Source organism: Macaca mulatta, chromosome 5 (assembly GCF_049350105.2).
Source record: "Macaca mulatta isolate MMU2019108-1 chromosome 5, T2T-MMU8v2.0, whole genome shotgun sequence".
Lineage (NCBI taxonomy): Eukaryota > Metazoa > Chordata > Mammalia > Primates > Cercopithecidae > Macaca > Macaca mulatta.
Window position 1 is genome coordinate 95,465,838 of NC_133410.1, and position 22,954 is coordinate 95,488,791.

At 37.1% G+C, this 22,954-nt stretch overlaps 1 protein-coding gene across 5 annotated transcripts in view; it reads right to left on the bottom strand.

Moving 5' to 3' along the window:
• Positions 1-22,954, bottom strand: part of MAPK10 (mitogen-activated protein kinase 10) — a 341,860-nt gene that overhangs the window by 131,114 nt on the left and 187,792 nt on the right. For all 5 annotated transcript variants that reach the window (NM_001260857.2, NM_001320562.1, NM_001320563.1 and 2 more), the window contains 1 exon segment: positions 8,263-8,432. In NM_001260857.2, the coding sequence (NP_001247786.1) occupies positions 8,263-8,432 (170 nt within the window).

Below are 22,954 nucleotides of genomic sequence, written 5' to 3' on the forward strand. Positions count from 1 at the left end.
TCATTAAGTTGAGAACTTTGACGTTTTAACTTAAAGGAAGCACTTTACCGCATCCAAATTGCCTGCATCACTACTTTTGTATTTGGGAACCATTATTAATTAAAATAAGAATAATTTGAACACAAGCACTGCAATATTGCAACAGTTGCTCTGATAACTGAGACTGCCACTAAGTGACTAAGAAGTGTATCATAGACAGCCTGGATATGCTACACAAAGGGATGGTTCACATCCCCAGAAGGATGGGATGAGATAGAGTGAGACAGGGCAAGATTTCAGAATGGTGTACGATTTAAAATTTACAAAGTGTTTCTGGAATTTTCCATTTAATAATTTCATATCCTATTTGATCATGTGTAACTGAAACCACAGAAAGCTAAACCACAAATATGGGGGGACTACTGTATGTATACATATATGTGGATATATCTTCCATTTAAGATAAACTAATCCATTGGATTATTTCCAGGGCATCTTATAACTATGATTATTTCAACTTTAATTAAATGCCATTCTCTAGCTCTAAGTGGAATTTTTTTAAAGGTCAGTTAACATAAAATGTATCATCTTATTTTTAAATAATTTTCATTGCACAGATATTTTATAATTCTATGATTTTATCTGTATTAATCTTACAGTTTGCTGTAAATATCCTGCCTAACATCACCTTGTGAAATTGAATTGTGACAACTTACAAGCTGATGGTGTGTAACACCACCAAGAAAGAAATAGTATGGCTTCACTTCCTTTCATTTAAAACTACACAATGAGCTCTTTTCAGTTAAAGGGCAGACCAACCTTGGCAAGTCATCTCTGCTAAACTTAGTTGTTAACTTTTGCCACCACTTTGGCTGTCCGTTTGAATCATCTTTAGAGAGAGAAATGAGAAAGTGTTCCTTGGCTTTGCAAGAAACAGCAGGATGGATGTGAATGAAGACAATGAAACCCCTACTGTTGATTTCTTTGCACACTTGTTTTTGTTCTGGAGTTGGTAACAGAAAAAAACACTAATGAGACCCTCTTCTGACAATTGGAAAAATGTTCTGAAATGATTTGCTCTTCTGGATCCTGACCACTGTTGCTAAAAACTCATCTTACAGATTATTCTACAATTCCCCACCTACGCGGCTGTAGAAAACTTCTCAGCTCACACAGTGAAGCAGAAAAATTCTCATTCCTTCTGCCTCAACAGATAATCTTTTCTTTCCCTCAAAGGCAGAAGGAAAATTTTCATTTTTCCCAAATATTTCATATCAACTTTTGTTTAATTGTGCTCAACATTGACATTTTTGACCTATCATCCATGATAAATGAAATATAGTATAGTAATAATTTCTTTTGAAGATTTTTAGTATTACCTTTTTCCCCATGCTGATAAGTAAGAAATAAAACAGTCTAAAGAGGGGAAAAAGATTGTAAGAACCCAATAACAAGTTTAAGGTAACCAGAACAGTAAAAATGAGACTCCATTTCAACCAAGTTAGGAGGATGGAGATTCTGTGACATAATAGGTATCCACATGCCAATACTTATGCTTGAAAAGCAGAATTTCGGTCCCTGGAGCAAGATGGCTGATTAGGAGCAGCTACAGTCTCCAGCTCCCACAGTGAGCGACACAGAGGACAGGTGATTTCTGCATTTTCAACTGAGGTACTGGGTTCATCTCACTGGTGAGTGCCAGACAATCGGGGCTGGTCAGCTGGTGCAGCCCGACCAGTGAGAGCTGAAGGAGGGCAAGCCATTGCCTCACCTGGGAAGTGCAATGGGGAGGGGAATCCCTTTTCCTAGCCAAAGGAAACGGAGATACACAACACCTGGAAAATCAGGTAACTCCCACCCTAATTCTGCGCTTTACCAAGGGTCTTAGCAAATGGCACACGAAGAGATTATATCCCACATCTGGAAAGGAGGGTCCCACACCCAGAGAGCCTCCCTCATTCTTAGCACAACAGTCTGAGATCTGACTGCAAGGCAGCAGCAAGGCTGGGGGAGGGGCGCCCACCATTGCTGAGGCTTAAGTAGGTAAATAAAGCTACCAGGAAACTCGAACTGGGTGAAGCTCACCGCAGCTCAAGGGGACCTGCCTGTCTCTGTAGACTCCACCTCTGGGGACAGGGCTAAACAAAAAGTAGCAGAAACCTCTGCAGATGTAAATGACCCTGTCTGACAGCTTTGAAGAGAGCAGTGGATCTCCCAGCACAGAGGTTGAGATGTGAGAACAGACAGACTGCCTGCTCAAGTGGGTCCCTGAGCCCTGAGTAGCCTAACTGGGAGACATCCCCCACTAGGTGCAGACCGACACCTCACACCTCACACGGCAGGGTACACCCCTGAGACGAAGCTTCAAGAGCAAGAATCAGACAGCAACACTCGCTGTTCAGCAATATTCTATCTTCTGCAGCCTCCGCTGCTGATACCCAGGCAAACAGGGTCTAGAGTGGACCTCAAGCAATCTCCAACAGACCTACAGCTGAGGGTCCTGACTGTTAGAAGGAAAACTAACAAACAGAAAGGACACTCACACCAAAACCCCATCAGTTCATCACTGTTATCAAAGACAAAATGCAGATAAAACCACAAAGATGGAGAAAAAGCAGGGCAGAAAAGCTGGAAATTTGAAAAATCAGAGTGCATCTCCCCCTCCAAAGGAACGCAGCTCATCGCCAGCAACGGATCAAAGCTGGACGGAGAATGACTTTGACGAGTTGAGAGAAGAAGTCTTCAGTCAATCAAACTTCTCAGAGCTAAAGGAAGAACTACGTACATAGCGCGAAGAAACTAAAAATCTTGAAAAAAGAATGGAAGAATGGATAACTAGAACAATCAATGCAGAGAAGGCCATAAACGAACTGACAGAGATAAAAACCATGACACGAGAAATACATGACAAATGCAGAAGCTTCAGTAACTGACTCGATCAACTGGAAGAAAGAGTATCAAAGATTGAAGATCAAATGAATGAGACGAAGTGAGAAGAGAAGTCTAGAGAAAAAAGAGGAAAAAGAAATGAACAAAGCCTCCAAGAAATATGGGATTATATGAAAAGACCAAATCTACAACTGATTGGTGTGCCTGAAAGTGAGGGGGGAAATGGAACCAAGTTGGAAAACACTCTTCAGGATATCATCCAGGAGAACTTCCCCCACCTAGTAAGGCAGGCCAACATTCAAATTCAGGAAATACAGAGAATGCCACCAAGATACTCCTCAAGAAGAGCAACTCCAAGGCATATAATTGTCAGATGCACCAAAGTTGAAATGAAGGAAAAAATGTTAAGGGCAGCCAGAGAGAAAGGTCAGGTTACCCACAAAGGGAAGCCCATCAGACTAACAGCAGATCTCTCGGCAGAAACTCTACAAGTCAGAAGAGAGTGGGGGCCAACATTCAACATTCAAAATTTTTATAGAAAAGAATTTTCAACCCAGAATTTCATATCCAGCCAAACTAACTTTCACAAGTGAAGGAGAAATAAAATCCTTTACAGATAAGCAAATGCTTAGAGATTTTGTCAATACCAGGACTGCCCTACAAGAGACCCTGAAGGAAGCACTAAACATAGAAAGGAACAACCGGTACCAGCCATTGCAAAAACATGCCAAAATGTAAAGACCATCGATGCTAGAAAAAAACTGCATCAACTAATGAGCAAAATAACCAGCTAATATTACAATGACAGGATCAAGTTCATACATAACAATATTAACCTTACATGTAAATGGACTAAATGGCCCAATTAAAAGACACAGACTGGCAAATTGGATAAAGAGTCAAGACCCATCAGTTTGCTGTATTCAGGAGACCCATCTCACATGCAGAGACACACATAGGCTCAAAAAAAGGGATGGAGGAAGATCTACCAAACAAATGGAGAACAAAAAAAAGCAGGGGTTGCGATCCTAGTCTCTGATAAAACAGACTTTAAACCAGCAAAGATCAAAAGAGACAAAGAAGGCCATTACATAATGGTCAAGGGATCAATTCAACAGGAAGAGCTAACTATCCTAAATATATATGCACCCAATACAGGAGCACCCAGATACATACAGTAAGTCCTTAGAGACTTAAAAAGAGGTTTAGACTCCCATACAATAATAATGGGAGACTTCAACACCCCACTGTCAACATTAGACAGATCAATGAGACAGAAAGTTAACAAGGATATCCAGGAATTGAACTCAACTCTGCACCCAGCAGACCTAATAGACATCCACAGAACTCTCCACCCCAAATCAACAGAATATACAATCTTCTTAGCACCACATCCCATCTATTCCAAAATTGACCACATAATTGGATGTAAAGCACTCCTCAGCAAATGTAAAAGAACAGAAATTATAACAAACTGTCTCTCAGACCACAGTGCAATCAAACTAGAACTCAGGACTAAGAAACTCAATGAAAACCGCACAACTACATGGAAACTGAACAACCTGCTCCTGAATGAGTACTGGGTACATAACGAAATGAAGGCAGAAATAAAGATGTTCTTTGAAACCAATGAGAACAAAGATACTACATACCAGAATCTCTGGGACACAAATACCTACGAAACCAGCTTACAAGGGATGTAAAGGACCTCTTCAAGGTGAACTACAAACCACTGCTTGACTAAATAAAAGAGGATACAAACAAATGGAAGAACATTCCATGCTCATGGATACGAAGAATCAATATTGTGAAAATGGCCATACAGCCCAAGGTAGTTTATAGATTCAATGCCATCCCCATCAAGCTACCAATGACTTTCTTCACAGAACTGGAAAAAACTGCTTTAAAGTTCATATGGAACCAAAAAAGAGCTGGCATTGCCAAGACAATCCTAGGTCAAAAGAACAAAGCTGGAGGCATCACACTACCTGACTTCAAACTATACTACAAGGCTACAGTAACCAAAACCGCATGGTACTGGCACCAAAACAGAGATATAGACCAATGGAACAGAACAGAGCCCTCAGAAATAATACCACACATCTACAGCCATCTGATCTTTGACAAACCTGAGAAAAACAAGAAATAGGAGAATTCCCTATTTAATAAATGGTGCTGGGAAAATTGGCTAGCCATGAGTAGAAAGCTGAAACTGGATTCTTTCCTTACTCCTTATACGAAAATTAATTCAAGATGGATTAGAGACTTAATTGTTAAACCTAATACCATAAAAACCCTAGAAGAAAACCTGGGTAATACCATTCAGGACATAGGCATGGGCAAGGACTTCATGTCTAAAACACCAAAAGCAATGGCAACAAAAGCCAAAATTGACAAATGGGATCTAATTAAACTAAAGAGCTTCTGCACAGCAAAAGAAACTACCATCAGAGTGAACAGGCAACCTACAGAATGGGAGAACATTTTTGCAATCTACTCATCTGACAAAGGGCTAATATCCAGAAACTACAAAGAACTCAAACAAATTTACAAGAAAAAACAAACAACCCCATCAAAAAGTGGGCAAAGGATATGAGCAGACATTTCTCAAAAATAGACATTCATACAGCCAACAGACACATGAAAAAATGCTCGTCTTCACTGGCCATCAGAGAAATGCAAATCAAAACCACAATGAGATACCATCTCACACCAGTTAGAATGGCAATCATTCAAAAGTCAGGAAACAACAGGTGCTGGAGAGGATGTGGAGAAATAGGAACACTTTTACACTGTTGGTGGGATTGTACACTAGTTCAACCATTATGGAAAACAGTATGACGATTCCTCAAGGATCTAGAACTAGAAGTACCATATGAACCAGCCATCCCATTACTGAGTATATACCCAAAGAATTATAAATCATGCTGCTATAAAGACACATGAACACATATGTTCATTGCAGCACTATTCACAATAGCAAAGACTTGGAATCAACCCAAATGTCTATGAGTGACAGACTGGATTAAGAAAATGTGGCACATATACACCATGGAATACTATGCAGCCATAAAAAAGATGAGTTCACGTCCTTTGTAGGGACATGGATGCAGCTGGAACCCATCATTCTCAGTAAACTATCGCAAGAACAGAAAACCAAACACCACATGTTCTCACTCACAGGTGGAAACTGAACAATGAGATCACTTGGACTCGGGAAGGGGAACATCACACACCGGGGCCTGTTATGGGGAGGGAGGATGGGGGAGGGATTGCATTGGGAGTTATAACTGATGTAAATGACGAGTTAATGGGTGCTGTCGAGTTGATGGGTGCAGCACACCAACATGGCACAAGTATACATATGTAACAAACCTGCACATTATGCACATGTACCCTAGAACTTAAAGTATAATAATAATAAAGCAGAATTTCTCTTGCATATACATGCAAAATTACTTGTGGTGACACATGGACAAAAATGATGATATTTGTTTTGTAATTTTTTCCTCCATGTTTTATTTCTACTCCAAAGATAGTAAGGCAAAATAAATTAATGATATGTTTCAGTTTGTCTGTCCATCAGAGATCTCAGATATTCCCAGTTTCCTGTTTCAACCAGTCACTATACTCAGGATTGCATGGAACATTCAAGATATTATGCAATCTGACAGTTGTGCACATAGAAAAGGTCTGTGGATTTCAGAAGCATGTCTGGGAATGGATGCATTTGATGTAAGAGAGGTAGATGAGCTTACAGTTGACAAACGCAATATAAAAAATTTTGCAGTTACTATATCTAAGGCCAAAGGTCATTTCTACCAGAAATCGACGCCCAAAATTCCTATAAAACATACTACAAAGTTATTAGAAAATGTTCAAATCTTCTGTGATAATCTGTTAACTTCCTGAGCAAAATGCTGCTTTGGATCTATTTTTGAGTCGTTAAAGGTCTATCAGTTTTCTTTCACTGACAGTACTTCTTTCACTGCCACAAATCTGTGGCAGACCTATTCAAAGGAAAATGAAACTATCCCAACGAATATTTGAGCATCTGGACTGAGAATCTTAGGAAAACTTTCTCATGTTACTATACTACAATTTTCCACCAAGGAAAGATAGCCAGAAACTACTCTTTTCTCCTGCCACTGGTAAATTTAGGAGAGTTACAGCAATTGTCTTAATATTAGAATCTTTACTATAACATGTGTATTAGTATTGCTAGCATGCAAATCACCATAAACTTATCCATTTAAACACAAATTTTAAAACATTTAAAATATTTTAAATTTTAAACCTCTTTTTCTTTTTTTTTTAACCACAACTGCAAGGAATTGAAATCTAACAATAATTCATATGAACAGCAAAATAGATTCTCCTCCAGCACCTCCAGAAAGGAACCCAGCCTCCCACCGTCTTGATTTTAGCCCCACTGGGCTAAAATGAAACCTGTGTAGGACTTCTGACCTACAGAACTGTAAGATCAGCAAGAAAGTGGCTAAGTTGATGGTGATTTGCTGTAAATTCATCTCATCCCTTAAAAGTGTTTTTGTTTTTAAATGGACATTATGAATGTAGCAGTAACAAACAAATATATTGTATAAATAAATATCCTTTATAAATAAATATACATATATAAATATACATATTCAGGGTACATGTCCTGAATTTTTACTTATCTGTGTGAGCCATCAGAAAGATTAAAAATTATTTCACTAGTAAGTTTATATTAAATACATTTCGTTGTGACATTACAAATTAAAACTGTGTAAAAGAAATGCTTGACAATTAACCTGATATTAAATTTGCAAGAGTCTTAGGTAAATCAGATCTAGATTTGTCGTAATTTTAATTAGCTACTCAAAAATGTCATAAAAGAACAGTTACTAAGAAGTCCAGAACCTTCCCATTTTGAAAACAGGGGGCAAACATTTTTAAAATGCTACTTTTTCTAAATAGGAAACTCAGTTTCAATCACTGATTTTGAAAAGTCACAGAAACATTTGAAATAGCTTTTATTCCTCTCTAGCATGTAAGGAGTTTTATTTGATGTTATCTTAAGACATGTCCCCTAATTTCTTGCTGTGCAACAAATAAAACAAGAAATACAGTAGCAACTGCTAGAAATCTCTGGTTCTCTTTATTCCTTTATGATTCTTGTGGAATATTTTTTTTTCTGTGACCAAAAAACATGTCACAAGCCAAGTTGTATATATTGTTAGCAAGTGGGTAATAAACATAATGCTTATAATGTTATTTTTTTGTTCAGTAGGATTATTTTCCCCTCCCAAATTATGCTATTTATTTTGGGGGTTTTGTTTATTTGTGTATTTGTGTCTAGTAGTTGCACACAGTATGTTGCATTTAAAAACACAGCAAATCCATTCCACTTACCAAACTATGCCCTGAGCCCCAGAGCCAATAGGCTTTAGATTCTGGTAGCGCTTGAGAACTGTGAAGGTTGAGTCTCCCACTTCCACACTGTAGAATTGGTTGTCAACTTTGCTTTTGCTCATGTTGTAATGTTTGGCAATATATGACACATCCACTTGTTTATCGAATCCCTGTCAAAAAGAAGAACAGCAAAATCATGAGGCAAGTGAACAGGCAGAATGATAATGAGATGTACAGAAACTGGTTCTTTTAGTGATTACTAACACTTAGCCATCTATCATCTAGTTCATGAAGTTCACATAGAAAAAAGCATGTATCAGTCCATGCAAGATTACCTGGAGTAAAAGAGCTTAGGGAAAAAATGCAAAGAAATTGTTTTTTTTTTCAACATTAAAACTATTTATAATAGACTAATCTTAGATTTGATTCACATAATCTTTTCTAAAGTATCTCATAAAGACATTCATTTATAGAATAAACATCTCTATCTACTGAACATGCATTGGTCTCAGAGGTTCTATTAGCTCCTTCAGGATTCAAGTACATAAGACAAAGATGATCACTGGTCATCCATTATACCAGTCACATGAGGACAGATAAAGATTGTATCTACAATCCTTTCTCAGAAAGAACTAAGATACAAACTTATGCAAAGTTTTAATTATTTTAATTGTGTAAACTTGAATTAAACAGTCTTGACTTCATTTGTCCTCATTAATATCACAAGTGCTATTGTTCTGAATTAAGCATAGCAAAATTTTTGTTCGAATTAACATTATTCTAAAATACCACATGACACTTTACTTTTTGGAAGCTTAGATTTTAAATATCTTAATTTTTGCATTTTTTGTTTATTTTTGAGAGAGGTTCATCTATCAATTATATTTAGTAATCGAAGAGTCTGTCTTTAAAATTTTGAACCATAATACATATGTTGAATATACATATCCATTACCTGTGATTATTTATCCACGAACAATCTTATATTGTATTTATGACATAAATAGTAAGAATTCTACAGCTAAAAGGGACCTCACAGAACATCATCTGGTCCACTCCTGTGGCACACACTGGTGGATGCCTTCCCAGTAGTCAACCCTTCTTGCTGATTTTGTTCAGGTTTTAAGCACCCACATTTTCTGTGGGATCCTCCCCAATTGTTTAACTGAAAATTAAACAATCTATGCCAGTGGTTCTCATCAAAGATGGTTTTGACCGATTTGGGGCATTTAGATTTGTGGGCAGGTTTTTAAATGCCACAATAAGGGGAGAGGTACGGTTTAGATTGATTTGGTTTGTCAAAGAATGCTGGTTGTCCTACAAGAAGTGAGACGTGAGACGTTCCCATGCAATGAATAATTTCTCACATACCTCACAACTTGTGAGTGTCCTGCCAAAGCTTTAATTAGTGAAAAATCTGCCTATAATGTTTTGAGTCCAGAATCTAAACCAAAGACTTTTTGTGTAATTTTAACATACATGAACTTTTCTGAAAATCGCATTCTGATACAATTTGAAAGATTTAACTCTTAGGCTCTGAACCTCTGGATTGATAATAAAACTATTTTTCCTGGAAAGTTCTGGCATTTCATTTCTAAATAAAAACTTGAAATAGAAGTACTATCTAATTTTCCCCATATTCCCTTAGAAAGAGACCCAAGCAGCATCAGTGATGTAAATGAGGAGAATACAGTGGAGCCCATGGGAACACGGGTGGCAAAACCTACAAATCCAGTGCTAGGATCATGAGACCCCCAGATAGCTGAGACAGGCTCGAGAGTAGAATACGTGTGACAGGCACCAACCTATGATTGCATTGGCTATGATGGCAGCATTCACTGCAAATGCACCAAGACCCCAAAGAATAGAATGGACTTAGAGAACTTAGGTTGCTTGGACAGGAAACCAAAAATTCAAGTGATCTGCAAATGCAATAATAAAAGGTCTGAAATCAAGAAAGCAGTTTGTGGAGCACGGGATAGGGAATTAAATAAGACTATTAAAAATCAGGACATTGCAAGCCTATTCAAGGAGACAACAACAGGGTTTAGAATTTAGACAATGGGTGTGGACAGTGGCAGAAACAAGAACATTAGTCTTTAAACAATCCTTGATTTCAGCCACAGTACCAGGAACTGCTCTCCACACCATGGTCCATTTCTACTCTAGACTTTTTGGCATATGAGTAGAACAGCCTGAATAAAGCCCTGCTTTTTTTCCTGGCTAAGAAAGGTTAAAAAGCAACTGGAGCTAGAATATAAAATGAATTCATCTGTCAAGTTTAACTTGGGATGAAGTGCCTAACTTGCCATTTGTCATGTTCTGACCCTTCTTTATATCTTTTAATATTCAGCTTCTGACCACACACAAAATCTTTAGCACACACTAGCCTCATCAAACCTAGATAGTATATCTCCCCTTCCCTTACTTATTCCCTTCACTTTGGAAGTGTGGCTTTCTCAACTGTATTGCATGTATAAACTAATCACTGGCAATGAACTTTGTGTTCTGGACTCCTGACTTAATGCTGTATTGTGGCACAGCCCTGTGCCTTTGGACTTCACTGTGGCTTTTCTAGCTATGGTCTCAGTCAATATATCATAGTTGATTCAACTTGTTGTCTCTCCTCTTCCAACATTTCCATGTATATTCAAATAAACCAAAGAAGCTTAAGAATTCATGTCACTTATCTTTAAGGTTTACTCTAAGAGCTACCCTATTTAATATTTAGAACTGTTTAATCCAACAAACACTGATTATATACATATTATTTGTCAAATGCTAGGTTTGGCACTCAAACTATAACCAAAAAAAGATAAGGTTCAGTCTAGAATGAAGACAATCAAATAAGAAAGTAGTTAAAGTATGGATAATATATTCTACAGTAGAATAAAAGAAGGTGCTAGAAGCAAACAGAAACTAACAAGCAGAAAAGGGCTCTTTCTATATAATAGAAATAAAATAATATTTATTCTGGAATAGAGTATTGCAATGGCAGTATATGTGCCACAGTAAACTATGTGTGTATTCCGGGAGTTAAAGGAAGACAGAGGTTTTCAAAGGAAAAATGAGGATGATTATCTATTTTGAGATAATTATCCTTGGCTACAAGGATCAATAACAAAGGTAATGCCAGTCCAAAGTGGGACAGGCAGTTGCTGGGCAGATGGCTTTGCAGAAATATTTTTTTCATAAGGTTGTGATGGTCTTGGTGCAAACTTGTGGGTTTTTCAGCCCTTTCTGATAGTTTTCACCAGGTATTTACGTATGTGAACCCTTCTGTTTATGGCCTTCCTCTGCTCTATTTGTCCTGGTTTTTTCCTTTCTTTCTTTTTTTAACACAAGTGACTCCATTTGGATTCTGACAACTTTCACAGTAGCAACTAACCACCTGCACTCATTCATTACCATTAATTCATTCACCTACCATGTATCAAGCAACTACTAGATGCCAAGTTACAGGTATAAAGTGGCAATGTTTGAGGGGGGACTTGATCTTTGTTTTCCCCAACTAAAACTATCCCTGAACCTCCCTTTTCACTGGTTCTCAGATATGAGTGTGCATCTCAACCACCTGGGGATGCACATTGGAGAAGCAGGGCTTGATAAAATACAAGTCATTGGCATAACATTCTGGAGATTTGGATTCAAGTAGAAATCAACCAATTAAAAATCATCATTACAAGGTTTGTGAATTCACACACACACAAATATATAATTTCCTTTCAAGTTTCTTCTTTATGCCCCACTTTGAATTGAACTTCAGGTAAAATTTGGAAGTTAGGGAAGATGTTCATGAAAGCATCTCAAATAATTGGTAAAAGTCTATTTTAATTACTAGTTTAAGCAGTAAGACATGGACAAAATAGCATAGGAAATTTTCTTAGATTGATGTCATAACCAAAAATTTGATAGCAAATATGATGTGTTAAAGAGCTTCCCCCGATCCCATCTGTGCCCCAAGCTTACAAATCTAAATTGAGTTTTGAAAGGTTCCGAGCATATTTAATAGACTATATTTCATCCTTCAGCTTCTATATAGTCTTCCTTGTCATGACTATAAAGTTCAAATACAATTTTTTCTTTATAAAATGTGCCCATGAAAATATTCCATTAAGCACATTACAGAAAAATATTATCAGTGCTAAAAATGACTTTTCTCTAGTTATACATTTTAGTATTTCCTGAGTTCAAGTCATAGAATAAAACAGCTGATTATTTGAACCTACAAAGAAAAAAAAATCCTGTTGAGAAGGCATGATTGGTCTAGAGCAGAGATTCTGAACTTTTAACATGGATTAGGATGAGCTAGGGGGCTAATAAAATGCGAAGTTTCTGATTCAGTAATACTAGAATAAGGCCAAGAATCTGTATTTCTAACAAGTTTCATATTTTGAGAATCACTGTTTTAGACAATAGTAGATATAAAAGATGCCACCATTCAAAGAGGAATAATTAAAGAGTCAAAAACTGGAAGCAATGCAGATCAACAAGTAAACAAAGGATGTGGAAGTTAAAAACAATGGCATAAAACACTCTCCGTGGTATCAGCACCTGAGTGCTCATCATCCATTCAATTGCTAGCCTATAGCCATAGAATTTTGCAAAGGAAAATGTCCCATATTATTGATCTTCTCCAAAGCTTTGATTGTCCAAAGCTTTGATTGCACTTTAATAGCCTATATTTCAGAAGCACTCCCTCCTCATTTCCACTTGTGAATGACTGTCCTACGTTTCTGATAGTCAGTTCCTGAGTGGGAAACATTGGAGTTTAAGAATTTTTGGAGGTTAAGCTTTCTTTGTTTCTTTTGAATGATATAGCTGAAAATAGCACTGAGCCTGGATCAGTTCTGCACTTAATAGCTGTGAAACCTTGGGCAAACCATTTTATTCTTTCATGCATTATTTATATTCTGCATGGTTCCATAAAGGATTTGTGTAGCTCACGGTAAAAGACAGAGAAACAATAAAACCATTAAATCCAGTTTTAAAAACAAATGTCAAACAAAGCCAGCTAGGAGATGACAGTTTTACCAGAAGACTTAAGTTATGAATATCTATTGCCTTGAGCACAAAAGTTAGTGTCACACTTCTGGAACACCAAAGGAAAAAAAATAATAACAACAACAAAACCACAGTGAGTGGCAGGTTTTGATTCATTCATCTCATAAAATATATAATACCGATTCATAGGAAAGATAAAATTCTTCAGCTAAACTTCAGGAAGAATATATTCAATAGTTTCTTCATATAAAAAACCTGGAATCAAACAACAGGCAGTAGGTAAGATATTTTTAGTGAAAGTCACAGAAATATGTGCCATATGACTTGTATGATATTAACTCTCAATAACGCAAGGGAAAAAGAAAGTTGAACCAGTATTATTGCTTACCTACTACAGATGTACTCTGTATTATGTTAAACATGTTAGAGCGAACACTCAAAACAGATGAAGAAAGTGGCATACACAGCTGTTAATTAATTGACTCAAAATCTCAGAACTACTAATTGTTGGTACCAATAAATATGAATTAAAGTTTGTCTGACTTCAAAACCAGTTCTCTTCTTTCTGTAAGCTAAACCATGTACTAGTTTAGCTAAAATAATTAAGAATAGTGATGTGGTTTTCTTATAATAAAGTGAGCCTCAGGAATAAAGCTAAGAAAATCAAGAGAAATGAATGAATATCCTCCTTCATAAATTCATTTATCAATTGTTTCAGCCTAGAGTTTAAGCTTAACATGAAATAATTCAAAGTTGAAGTAGACAATCTTGTGTGGTGATGGAAAGCTGGATATTCACAGATGCCAAGAAATTTAAAGGGCCTGATTCTATTCATTTGTTAAATATTGAGCACCTACTGTGTGTCAGGCACTATTAAAGGTAACATGGGCATAAAATTAATCTATCTCAATAGGATAGCCAAGAAATATTAACCACAAAGTGCACTTGCAGATAATTAGCCAGTCAATCTGCTGGATATTTTTTTAGTATGGTCATTTGAATACTGAAAACCACTTGCCTAAAGTCATGATCCTGCTTTTGACACAAATGATATTGAGCTATCCACTCTCATAGTTATGACCAGCAGATTGAGTTGCTTCATGATACCACTCCAACATTGTTGTATAAAGTCAGCCGAAATAATGCCTGATGTTCTGGGTTTTTTTGTGGCAAAAAGGCATGTGCTTAATCTATTTTAAATATATATCAAATTATTTACATATGAGATTTGTTTGTTTATTTCTTTTTAGAAACAGGGTCTTGCTCTGTCACCCAGCCTGGAATGCAGTGGCACAATCAAGGCTTGCTGCAGCCTTGAACTCCTGGGCTCAAGCAATCCCCCCACCTCAGTCTTCTGAGAGCTGATACTATAGGGACATGCCACCACTCCCAGATTTTTTTTTTTTTTTAGAGATGAGGTCTTACTATGTTGCCCAGGCTGGTCTTGAACTCCTGGCCTCAAACAATTCTCCTGCCTCAGCCTCCCAAAGTGCTGCTATTACAGTTGTTAGCCACAGCACCTGACCTTACATATGAGTTTTAAAGGGGAAGATTTGAGACAATACTTAGTGATATTTAGGATTAAATTTTGTTCTCTCAAGAGCACATTTCCTCACCCTGTTCCTTGAAGTATTACTCTCAACAGAGGGTTACATCCTGGAATCAATTTCACTTTTACATTAGTTAGTTGGCCCAGAGATGGTTATTCTATGAAATCAATGAATTATAAAAAATCAATAAAGCAGCAAAAATTTTAAGACTTAAATTATGTTTGATAATTATTTTCAATTATGTTGGAAAGCATATAACAGTAATCAATAGTAGAGCTGGTATGGTTTCTGCCTGCCTGTTCTTTATGCATGAAGGAGGGAGACTAATACTGCTTGAATACCTATTAGGCACCAAGCTAGTATTAGTAACAGGCAATGTGCTAGATGTCTAACAAATTATTTCATGTAAGAATTAGCATTCTATTTTCAACAAATAAGAAACTTTAGACTGAGAACTTTAGCCAAGGGTAAAAATGCAGCTTCTCATCTATCCAGTTTAAAATCCTGACTGTGAGACCTTGGACAAGTTCTTTATAATATTAGCCCTTGTTTCTTTAGTTGTAGAATGAGGGTGATAATCTACTTTTGATTAGTGGAAAGGTTAAATAAGATAATCTATGTAAGCTCTAAACATGGCATAAGGTTATAGGAACCTCTCCAAGTGTATTATTTTTAATATAATTATTACCATTGTTATAATTATCATTATTATTGAGAAGTTTGACAACATTTAAGACCCATAGTTAGCAGTTTTAGGATATTTATAACAAAAGTTGGCCTAGCTCCTCAGCCACAGTGCCATCTGAAAGCACTATGATACTCCTATAAAATCCACAAAGAACCAACAGAGTTCCGAATTACAGGATAACAAGATATTTTTTATTTTGTTTTCATTTGTGGTAGAGACAGTGCTCCATGAATATCCATGTGCCCCTCTCCACTTTCCAGCCTCCCTTGCAGTTGCAGTTGGTGTCATGTGACTATATACAGAAATGCCAGCTGTCACCTAAACAGAGAGTCCTTCAAAAAGTGATGTGCTCACAACTAAAAGAACTAGAGAAGCAAGAGCAAACAAATCCAAAAAGTAGCAGAAAACAAGAAATAACTAAGATCAGAGCAGAACAGAAAAAGAGACAAAAAAAAAAAAAGCCCTTCATAAATCAATGAATCCAGGAGCTGTTTTTTGAAAAAAATTAATGAAATAAATAGACTGCTAGTTAGACTAATAAAGAAGAAAAGAGAAAAGAATCAAATAGACACAATAAAAAAGTGATAAAGGGTTATCACCACTGATCTCACAGAAATACAAACCAACACCAGAGAATATTATAAACACCTCTATACAAATATACTAGAAAATCTAGAAGAAATGGATAAATTCCTGGACACAAACACCCTTCCAAGACTAAACCAGGAAGAAATCAAATCCTAGAATAGACCGATAACAAGTTCTGAAAGTGAGGCAGTAATTAATAGCCTAACAACCAACAAAGAGCCCAGGACAAGACAGATTCACAGCTAAATTATACCAGAGGTACAAAGAGGATCCCTTATCATTCCTTCTGAAATTATTCCAAACAATTGAAAAGGAGGGACTTCCCCACAACTCACTTTATGAGGCCAGCATCATCCTGATACCAAAATCTGGCAGAGACACAACAAAATATCTGATGAACATCGATGAAAAAATACTCAATAAAGTACTGGCAAACCTAATCCAGCAGCACATCAAAAAGCTTATCCTACACAATCAAGTTAGCTTCATCCCTGGGACGCAAGGGTGGTTCAACATATGCAAATCAATAAATGTAATCCATCACATAAACATACCCAATGACAAAAACCACATGATTATTTCAATAGATGCAGAAAAGGCCTTTGATAAAATTCAAGATCCCTTCATGTTAAAAACTATCAATAAACTACGTATTGACATAACATATCTCAAAAAAACAAGAGCTATATATGACAAACCCACAACCAATATCCCACAACCCACAACTGAATGGGCAAAAGCTGGAAGCATTCCCCTTGAAAACTGACACAAGATAAGGATGCCCTCTATCACCACTCCTATTCAACGTAGTAATGGAATTTCTGACCAGGGCAATCAGGCAAAAGAAAGTGTATTTATTTTTTATTTTTTTTGCTTTTATTTCATTTTATTTTTTTATTATACTTAAATTCTAGAGTACATGTGCACAACGTGCAGGTTTGTTATATATGTATACATGTGCCATGTTGGTGCACTGCACCCATCAACTCATCAGCACCCATCAACTCATCATTTACATCAGGTATAACTCCCAATGCCATCCCTCCCCCCTCACCCCTCCCCACAATAGACCCCAGTGTGTGATATTCCCCTTCCCATGTCCAGGTGATCTCATTGTTCAATTCCCACCTATGAGTGAGAACATGTGGTGTTTGGTTTTCTGTTCTTGCAATAGTTTGCTGAGAATGATAGTTTCCAGCTGCATCCATGTCCCTACAAAGGACACAAACTCATCCTTTTTTATGGCTGCATAGTATTCCATGGTGTATATGTGCCACATTTTCTTAATCTAGTCTGTCACTGATAGACATTTGGGTTGATTCCAAGTCTTTGCTATTGTGAATAGTGCCGCAATAAACATACGTGTGCATGTGTCTTTACAGCAGCATGATTTATAATCCTTTGGGTATATACCCAGTAATGGGATGGCTGGGTCATATGGTATTTCTAGTTGTAGATCCTTGAGGAATCACCATACTGTTTTCCATAATGGTTGAAATAGTTTACAATCCCACCAACAGTGTAAAAGTGTTCCTATTTCTCCACATCCTCTCCAGCACCTGTTGTTTCCTGACTTTTGAATGATTGCCATTCTAACTGGTGTGAGATGGTATCTCATTGTGGTTTTGATTTGCATTTCTCTGATGGCCAGTGATGACGAGCATTTTTTCATGTATCTGTTGGCTGTATGAATGTCTTGTTTTGAGAAATGTCTGTTTATATCCTTTGCCCACTTTTTGATGGGTTTGTTTTTTTCTTGTAAATTTGTTTGAGTTCTTTGTAGGTTCTGGATATTAGCCCTTTGTCAGATGAGTAGATTGCAAAAATGTTCTCCCATTCTGTAGGTTGCCTGTTCACTCTGATGGTAGTTTCTTTTGCTGTGCAGAAGCTCTTTAGTTTAATTAGATCCCATTTGTCAATTTTGGCTTTTGTTGCTGTTGCTTTTGGTGTTTTAGACATGAAGTCCTTGCCCATGCCTATGTCCTGAATGGTATTACCTAGGTTTTCTTCTAGGGTTTTTATGGTGTTAGGTCTAACATTTAAGTCTCTAATCCATCTTGAATTAATTTTTGTATAAGGAGTAAGGAAAGGATCTAGTTTCAGCTTTCTACTCATGGCTAGCCAATTTTCCCAGCACCATTTATTAGTTTAAATAGGAAGAAATTTAAATAGGAGAAAGATTTTTCAATCTATTCATCTGACAAAGGTCTAATATCCCGAATTTAAAAGGAACTTAAACGAATTTACAAGGGAAAAACAACTCCATCAAAAGTGGCCAAAGGACATGAACAGACACTTCTCAAAGAAGACATTTATGCAGCCAACAAACATGAAAAAAATCTCAACATCACTGATTATTAGAGAAATGCATATCAAAACCACAATGAGATACCATCTCACAGTAGTCAGAATGGCAATTATTTAAAAGTCAAGAAACAATAGATGCTGGCGAGGCTGCAGAGATATAAGAACACTTTTACACTGTTGGTGGGAATGTAAATTACTTCAACCACTGTGGAAGACAGTGTGGTAATTCCTCAAGGCTCTAGAATCAGAAACACCATTTGACCCAGCAATCCCATTACTGGGTATAAACCTAAAGGAATATAAATTATTCCACTATAAAGGTACTTGCACACATATGTTTATTGCAGTACTATTTACAATAGCAAATACATAGAACAAACGCAAATGCCCATTAATAATAGACTGGATAAAGAAAATGTGGCACATATACACCATGTGATACTATGCAGCCATAAAAAGGAATGAGATCATATCTTTTGCAGGCACATGGATGAAGCTGGAAGCCATCATCCTCAGCAAACTAACATAGGAACAGTCAACCAAACACTGCATATTCTCACTCATAAGTGGGAGCTGAAAAATGAGAGCACATGAACACAGGGAGGGGAACAACACACACCGGGACCTGTCAGGAGGGTGGTGGAAGGGAGCACATCAGCACAAATAGCTAATGCATGTGGGGCTTAATACCTAGGTGAGAGGTTGATAGGTGCAGGAAATCACCATGGCACATGTTTACCTATGTAACAAACCTGCACGTTCTGCAAATGTATCCCAGAGCCTAAAATTAAATTATTTTTTTTTTTAAAGGTGATGTGCATCCTCAACACATCTCTTTCCACAGCGGTGTTTCAGTTCGTACATCACAAGATGACTGAACTTAAACTCCTGAGTCACCAAATAGAGGACAACCCTTGTTCACCTGAAATGGAATTTGAATGATAGGAAATAAACTTTTGATCTGATACATCACTGAGATTTGGAGTCTATCTATTACTACTGCAGTATGTTTTTCATTCTATAAATATTTATTTTGGTCATAAAATGTGCCAAGAACTATCCTAGACACTGAGAATGCAAAGCTCCTGACCTCATAGAGCTTAATATTAAATTGTCCCTTAGAGGATCAAACTTTTCCAAGTTATAGGCTTCATTATCACAATGATCTAAACTACTAAACTAATCACACTGATTCTACACCTTTTGATCTACACATTCACAATCTGTCTGCAATAAAGAAAAAGACATACAAAATCAGAAATAATAAGTGTTATTACATAATCGAAGACAGGACAAATTTTCCAGGGTAGTAACAGTACATTTTATTTAAAAAATCTTTTTCAGAGTGGGAGTAAGAGGTTAATATTTCATCATAAGGAAAGTAAAAATGACATTTGGGAATCAAAATGGTTAAAATGAATTATCTGGATTTTACCAACTCATCTCTAAAATATGTCTTTATATTTTTAGAAAAGAGAATTAGAGATTTTCTTTTTTTATTATTATTATACTTTAAGTTCTAAGGCACATGTACACAACGTGCAGGTTTGTTACATATGTATACATGTGCCATGTTGGTGTGCTGCACCCATTAACTCGTCATTGACATTAGGTATATCTCCTAATGCTATCCCTCCCCCATACCCCCACTCCACGACAGGCCCTGGCGTGTGATGTTCCCTGCCCTGCGTCCAAGTATTCTCATTGTTCAATTCCCACCTATGAGTGAGAACATGTGGTGTTTGGTTTTTTGTCCTTGCAATAGTTTGCTGAGAATGATAGTTTCCAGCTTCATCCATGTCCCTACAAAGGACATGAACTCATCTTTTTATGGCTGCATAGTATTCCATGGTGTATATGTGCCATATTTTCTTAATCCAGTCTATCACTAATGGACATTTGGGTTGGTTCCAAGTCTTTGCTATTGTGAATAGTGCTGCAATAAACATACATGTGCATGTGTCTTCATAGCAGCATGATTTATAATCCTTTGGGTATATACCCAGTAATTGGATGGCTTGGTCAAATGGTATTTCTAGTTCTAGATCCTTGAGGAATTGCCACAGTGTCTTCCACAATGGTTGAACTAGTTTACAGTCCCACCAACAGTGTAAAAGTGTTCCTATTTCTCCATATCCTCTCCAGCACCTGTTCTTTCCTGACTTTTTAATGATCGCCATTCTAACTGGTGTGAGATGGTATCTCATTGTAGTTTTGAATTACATTTCTCTGATGGCCAGTGATGAACATTTTTTCATGTGTCTGTTGGCTGCATAAATGTCTTCTTTTGAGAAGTGTTTGTTCATACCCTTCACCCACTTTTTGATAGGGTTGTTTGTTTTTTTCTTGTAAATTTGTTTGAGTTCTTTGTAGATTCTGAATATTAGCCCTTTGTGAGATGAGTGGGCTTCATCCATGTGATGAAAGGCTGGTTCAACATATGCACATCAATAAATGTAATCCAGCATATAAACAGAACCAAAGACAAAAACCACATGATTATCTCCACAGATGCAGAAAAGGCCTTTGACAAAATTCAACAGCCCTTCATGCTAAAAACTCTCAATAAATTCGATACTGATGGAACGTATCTCAAAATAATAAGAGCTATTTATGACGAACTCACAGCCAATATCATACTGAGTGGGCAAAAACTGGAAGCATTCCCGTTGAAAACTGACACAAGACGGGAATGCCCTCTCTCACCACTCATATCCAACATAATGTTGGAAGTTCTAGCCAGGGCAATCAGGCAGGAGAAAGAAATAAAGAGTATTCAATTAGGAAAACAGGAAGTCAAATTGTCCCTGTTTGCAGATAACATGATTATATATTTCGAAAACCCCATCATCTCAGCCCAAAATCTCCTTAAGCTGATAAGCAACTTCAGCAAAGTCTCAGGATACAAAATCAATGTGCAAAAATCACAAGCATACTTACACACCAATAACAGACACAGAGCCAAATCATGAGTGAACTCCCATTCACAATTGCTTCAAAGAGAATAAAATACCTAGGAATCCAACTTACAAGGGATGTAAAGGACCTCTTCAAGGTGAACTACAAACCACTGCTCAGTGAAATAAAAGAGGACACAAGCAAATGGAAGAACATACCATGCTCATGGATAGGAAGAATCAATATTGTGAAAATGGTCATACTGCCCAAGGTAATTTATAGATTCAATGCCATCCCCATCAAGCTACCAATGACTTCCTTCACAGAATTGGAAAAAACTACTTCAAAGTTCATATGGAACCAAAAAAGAGCCCGCATTGCCAAGACAATCCTAAGTCAAAAGAACAAAGCTGGAGGCATCATGTTACCTGACTTCAAACTATGCTACAAGGCTACAGTAACCAAAACAGCATGGTACTGGTACCAAAACAGAGATACAGACCAACGGAACAGAACAGAGTCCTCAGAAATAATACTACACATCTACAACCATCTGATCTTTGACAAACCTGAGAAAAACAAGAAATGGGGAAAGGATTCCCTATTTAATAAATGGTGCTGGGAAAATTGGCTAGCCATGAGTAGAAAGCTGAAACTGGATCCTTTCCTTACTCCTTATACGAAAATTAATTCAAGATGGATTAGAGACTTAATTGTTAGACCTAATACCATAAAAACCCTAGAAGAAAACGTAGGCAATGCCATTTAGGACACAGGCATGGGTAAAGACTTCATGTCTAAAACACCAAAAGCAATGGCAACAAAACCCAAAATTGACAAATGGGACCCAATTAAACTAAAGAGCTTCTGCTCAGCAAAAGAAACTACCATAAGAGTGAACAGGCAACCTACAGAATGGGAGAGAATTAGAGATTTTCAAATGCTGCATTAAAGAATCTGAAACACTAAAGCCATGTTTTCATTCACACAGCAAAGAATATTATTCTTAAACCCTGTGTGACACGATATGGCTTGGATCTGTGTCTCTACGCAAATCTCCTGTGGAATTGTAATCCCCAATGTTGGAGGTAGGGCCTGGTGGGAGATGATTGGATCATGGGGGTACTTTCTCATGGTTTAACACCATTCCCTTTAGTGCTATATCATCTCAATAGTGAGTTCTCATGAGATCTGGTTGTTTAAAAGGGTGTAACACCTCCCTCCTCTCTCTCTTCCTCCTGCTCCTGCCATGTAAGACGTGCCTATTTCCCCTTCACCTTCCACCATGATTATAAGTTTCCTGAGGCCACTCCAGAAGCCATGCAGATGCTTCCATGCTTCCTGTACAGCCTGCAGTACTGTGAACCAATTAAACTTCTCTTATTTATAAATTACCTAGTCTCAGGTATTTATTTAAAGTGATGCAAGAATGGACTAATACATGAAGCTTATCCTTATCATTCCCTCATCTGCACAATTATAAAAGAATTTAATTAGTACCTCACTTTAATAGTTCCACATTCTCCATGATCTTGTTTTTCATCGTTTTGAATATGTACTTTTGTAGCTGCCTTGACCTTTATTGGAATGAGTTAGACATGTGCATAACCAAATAAACATTCACTTACAGAGAAGATGAACAAAAGAGGAATTTAAT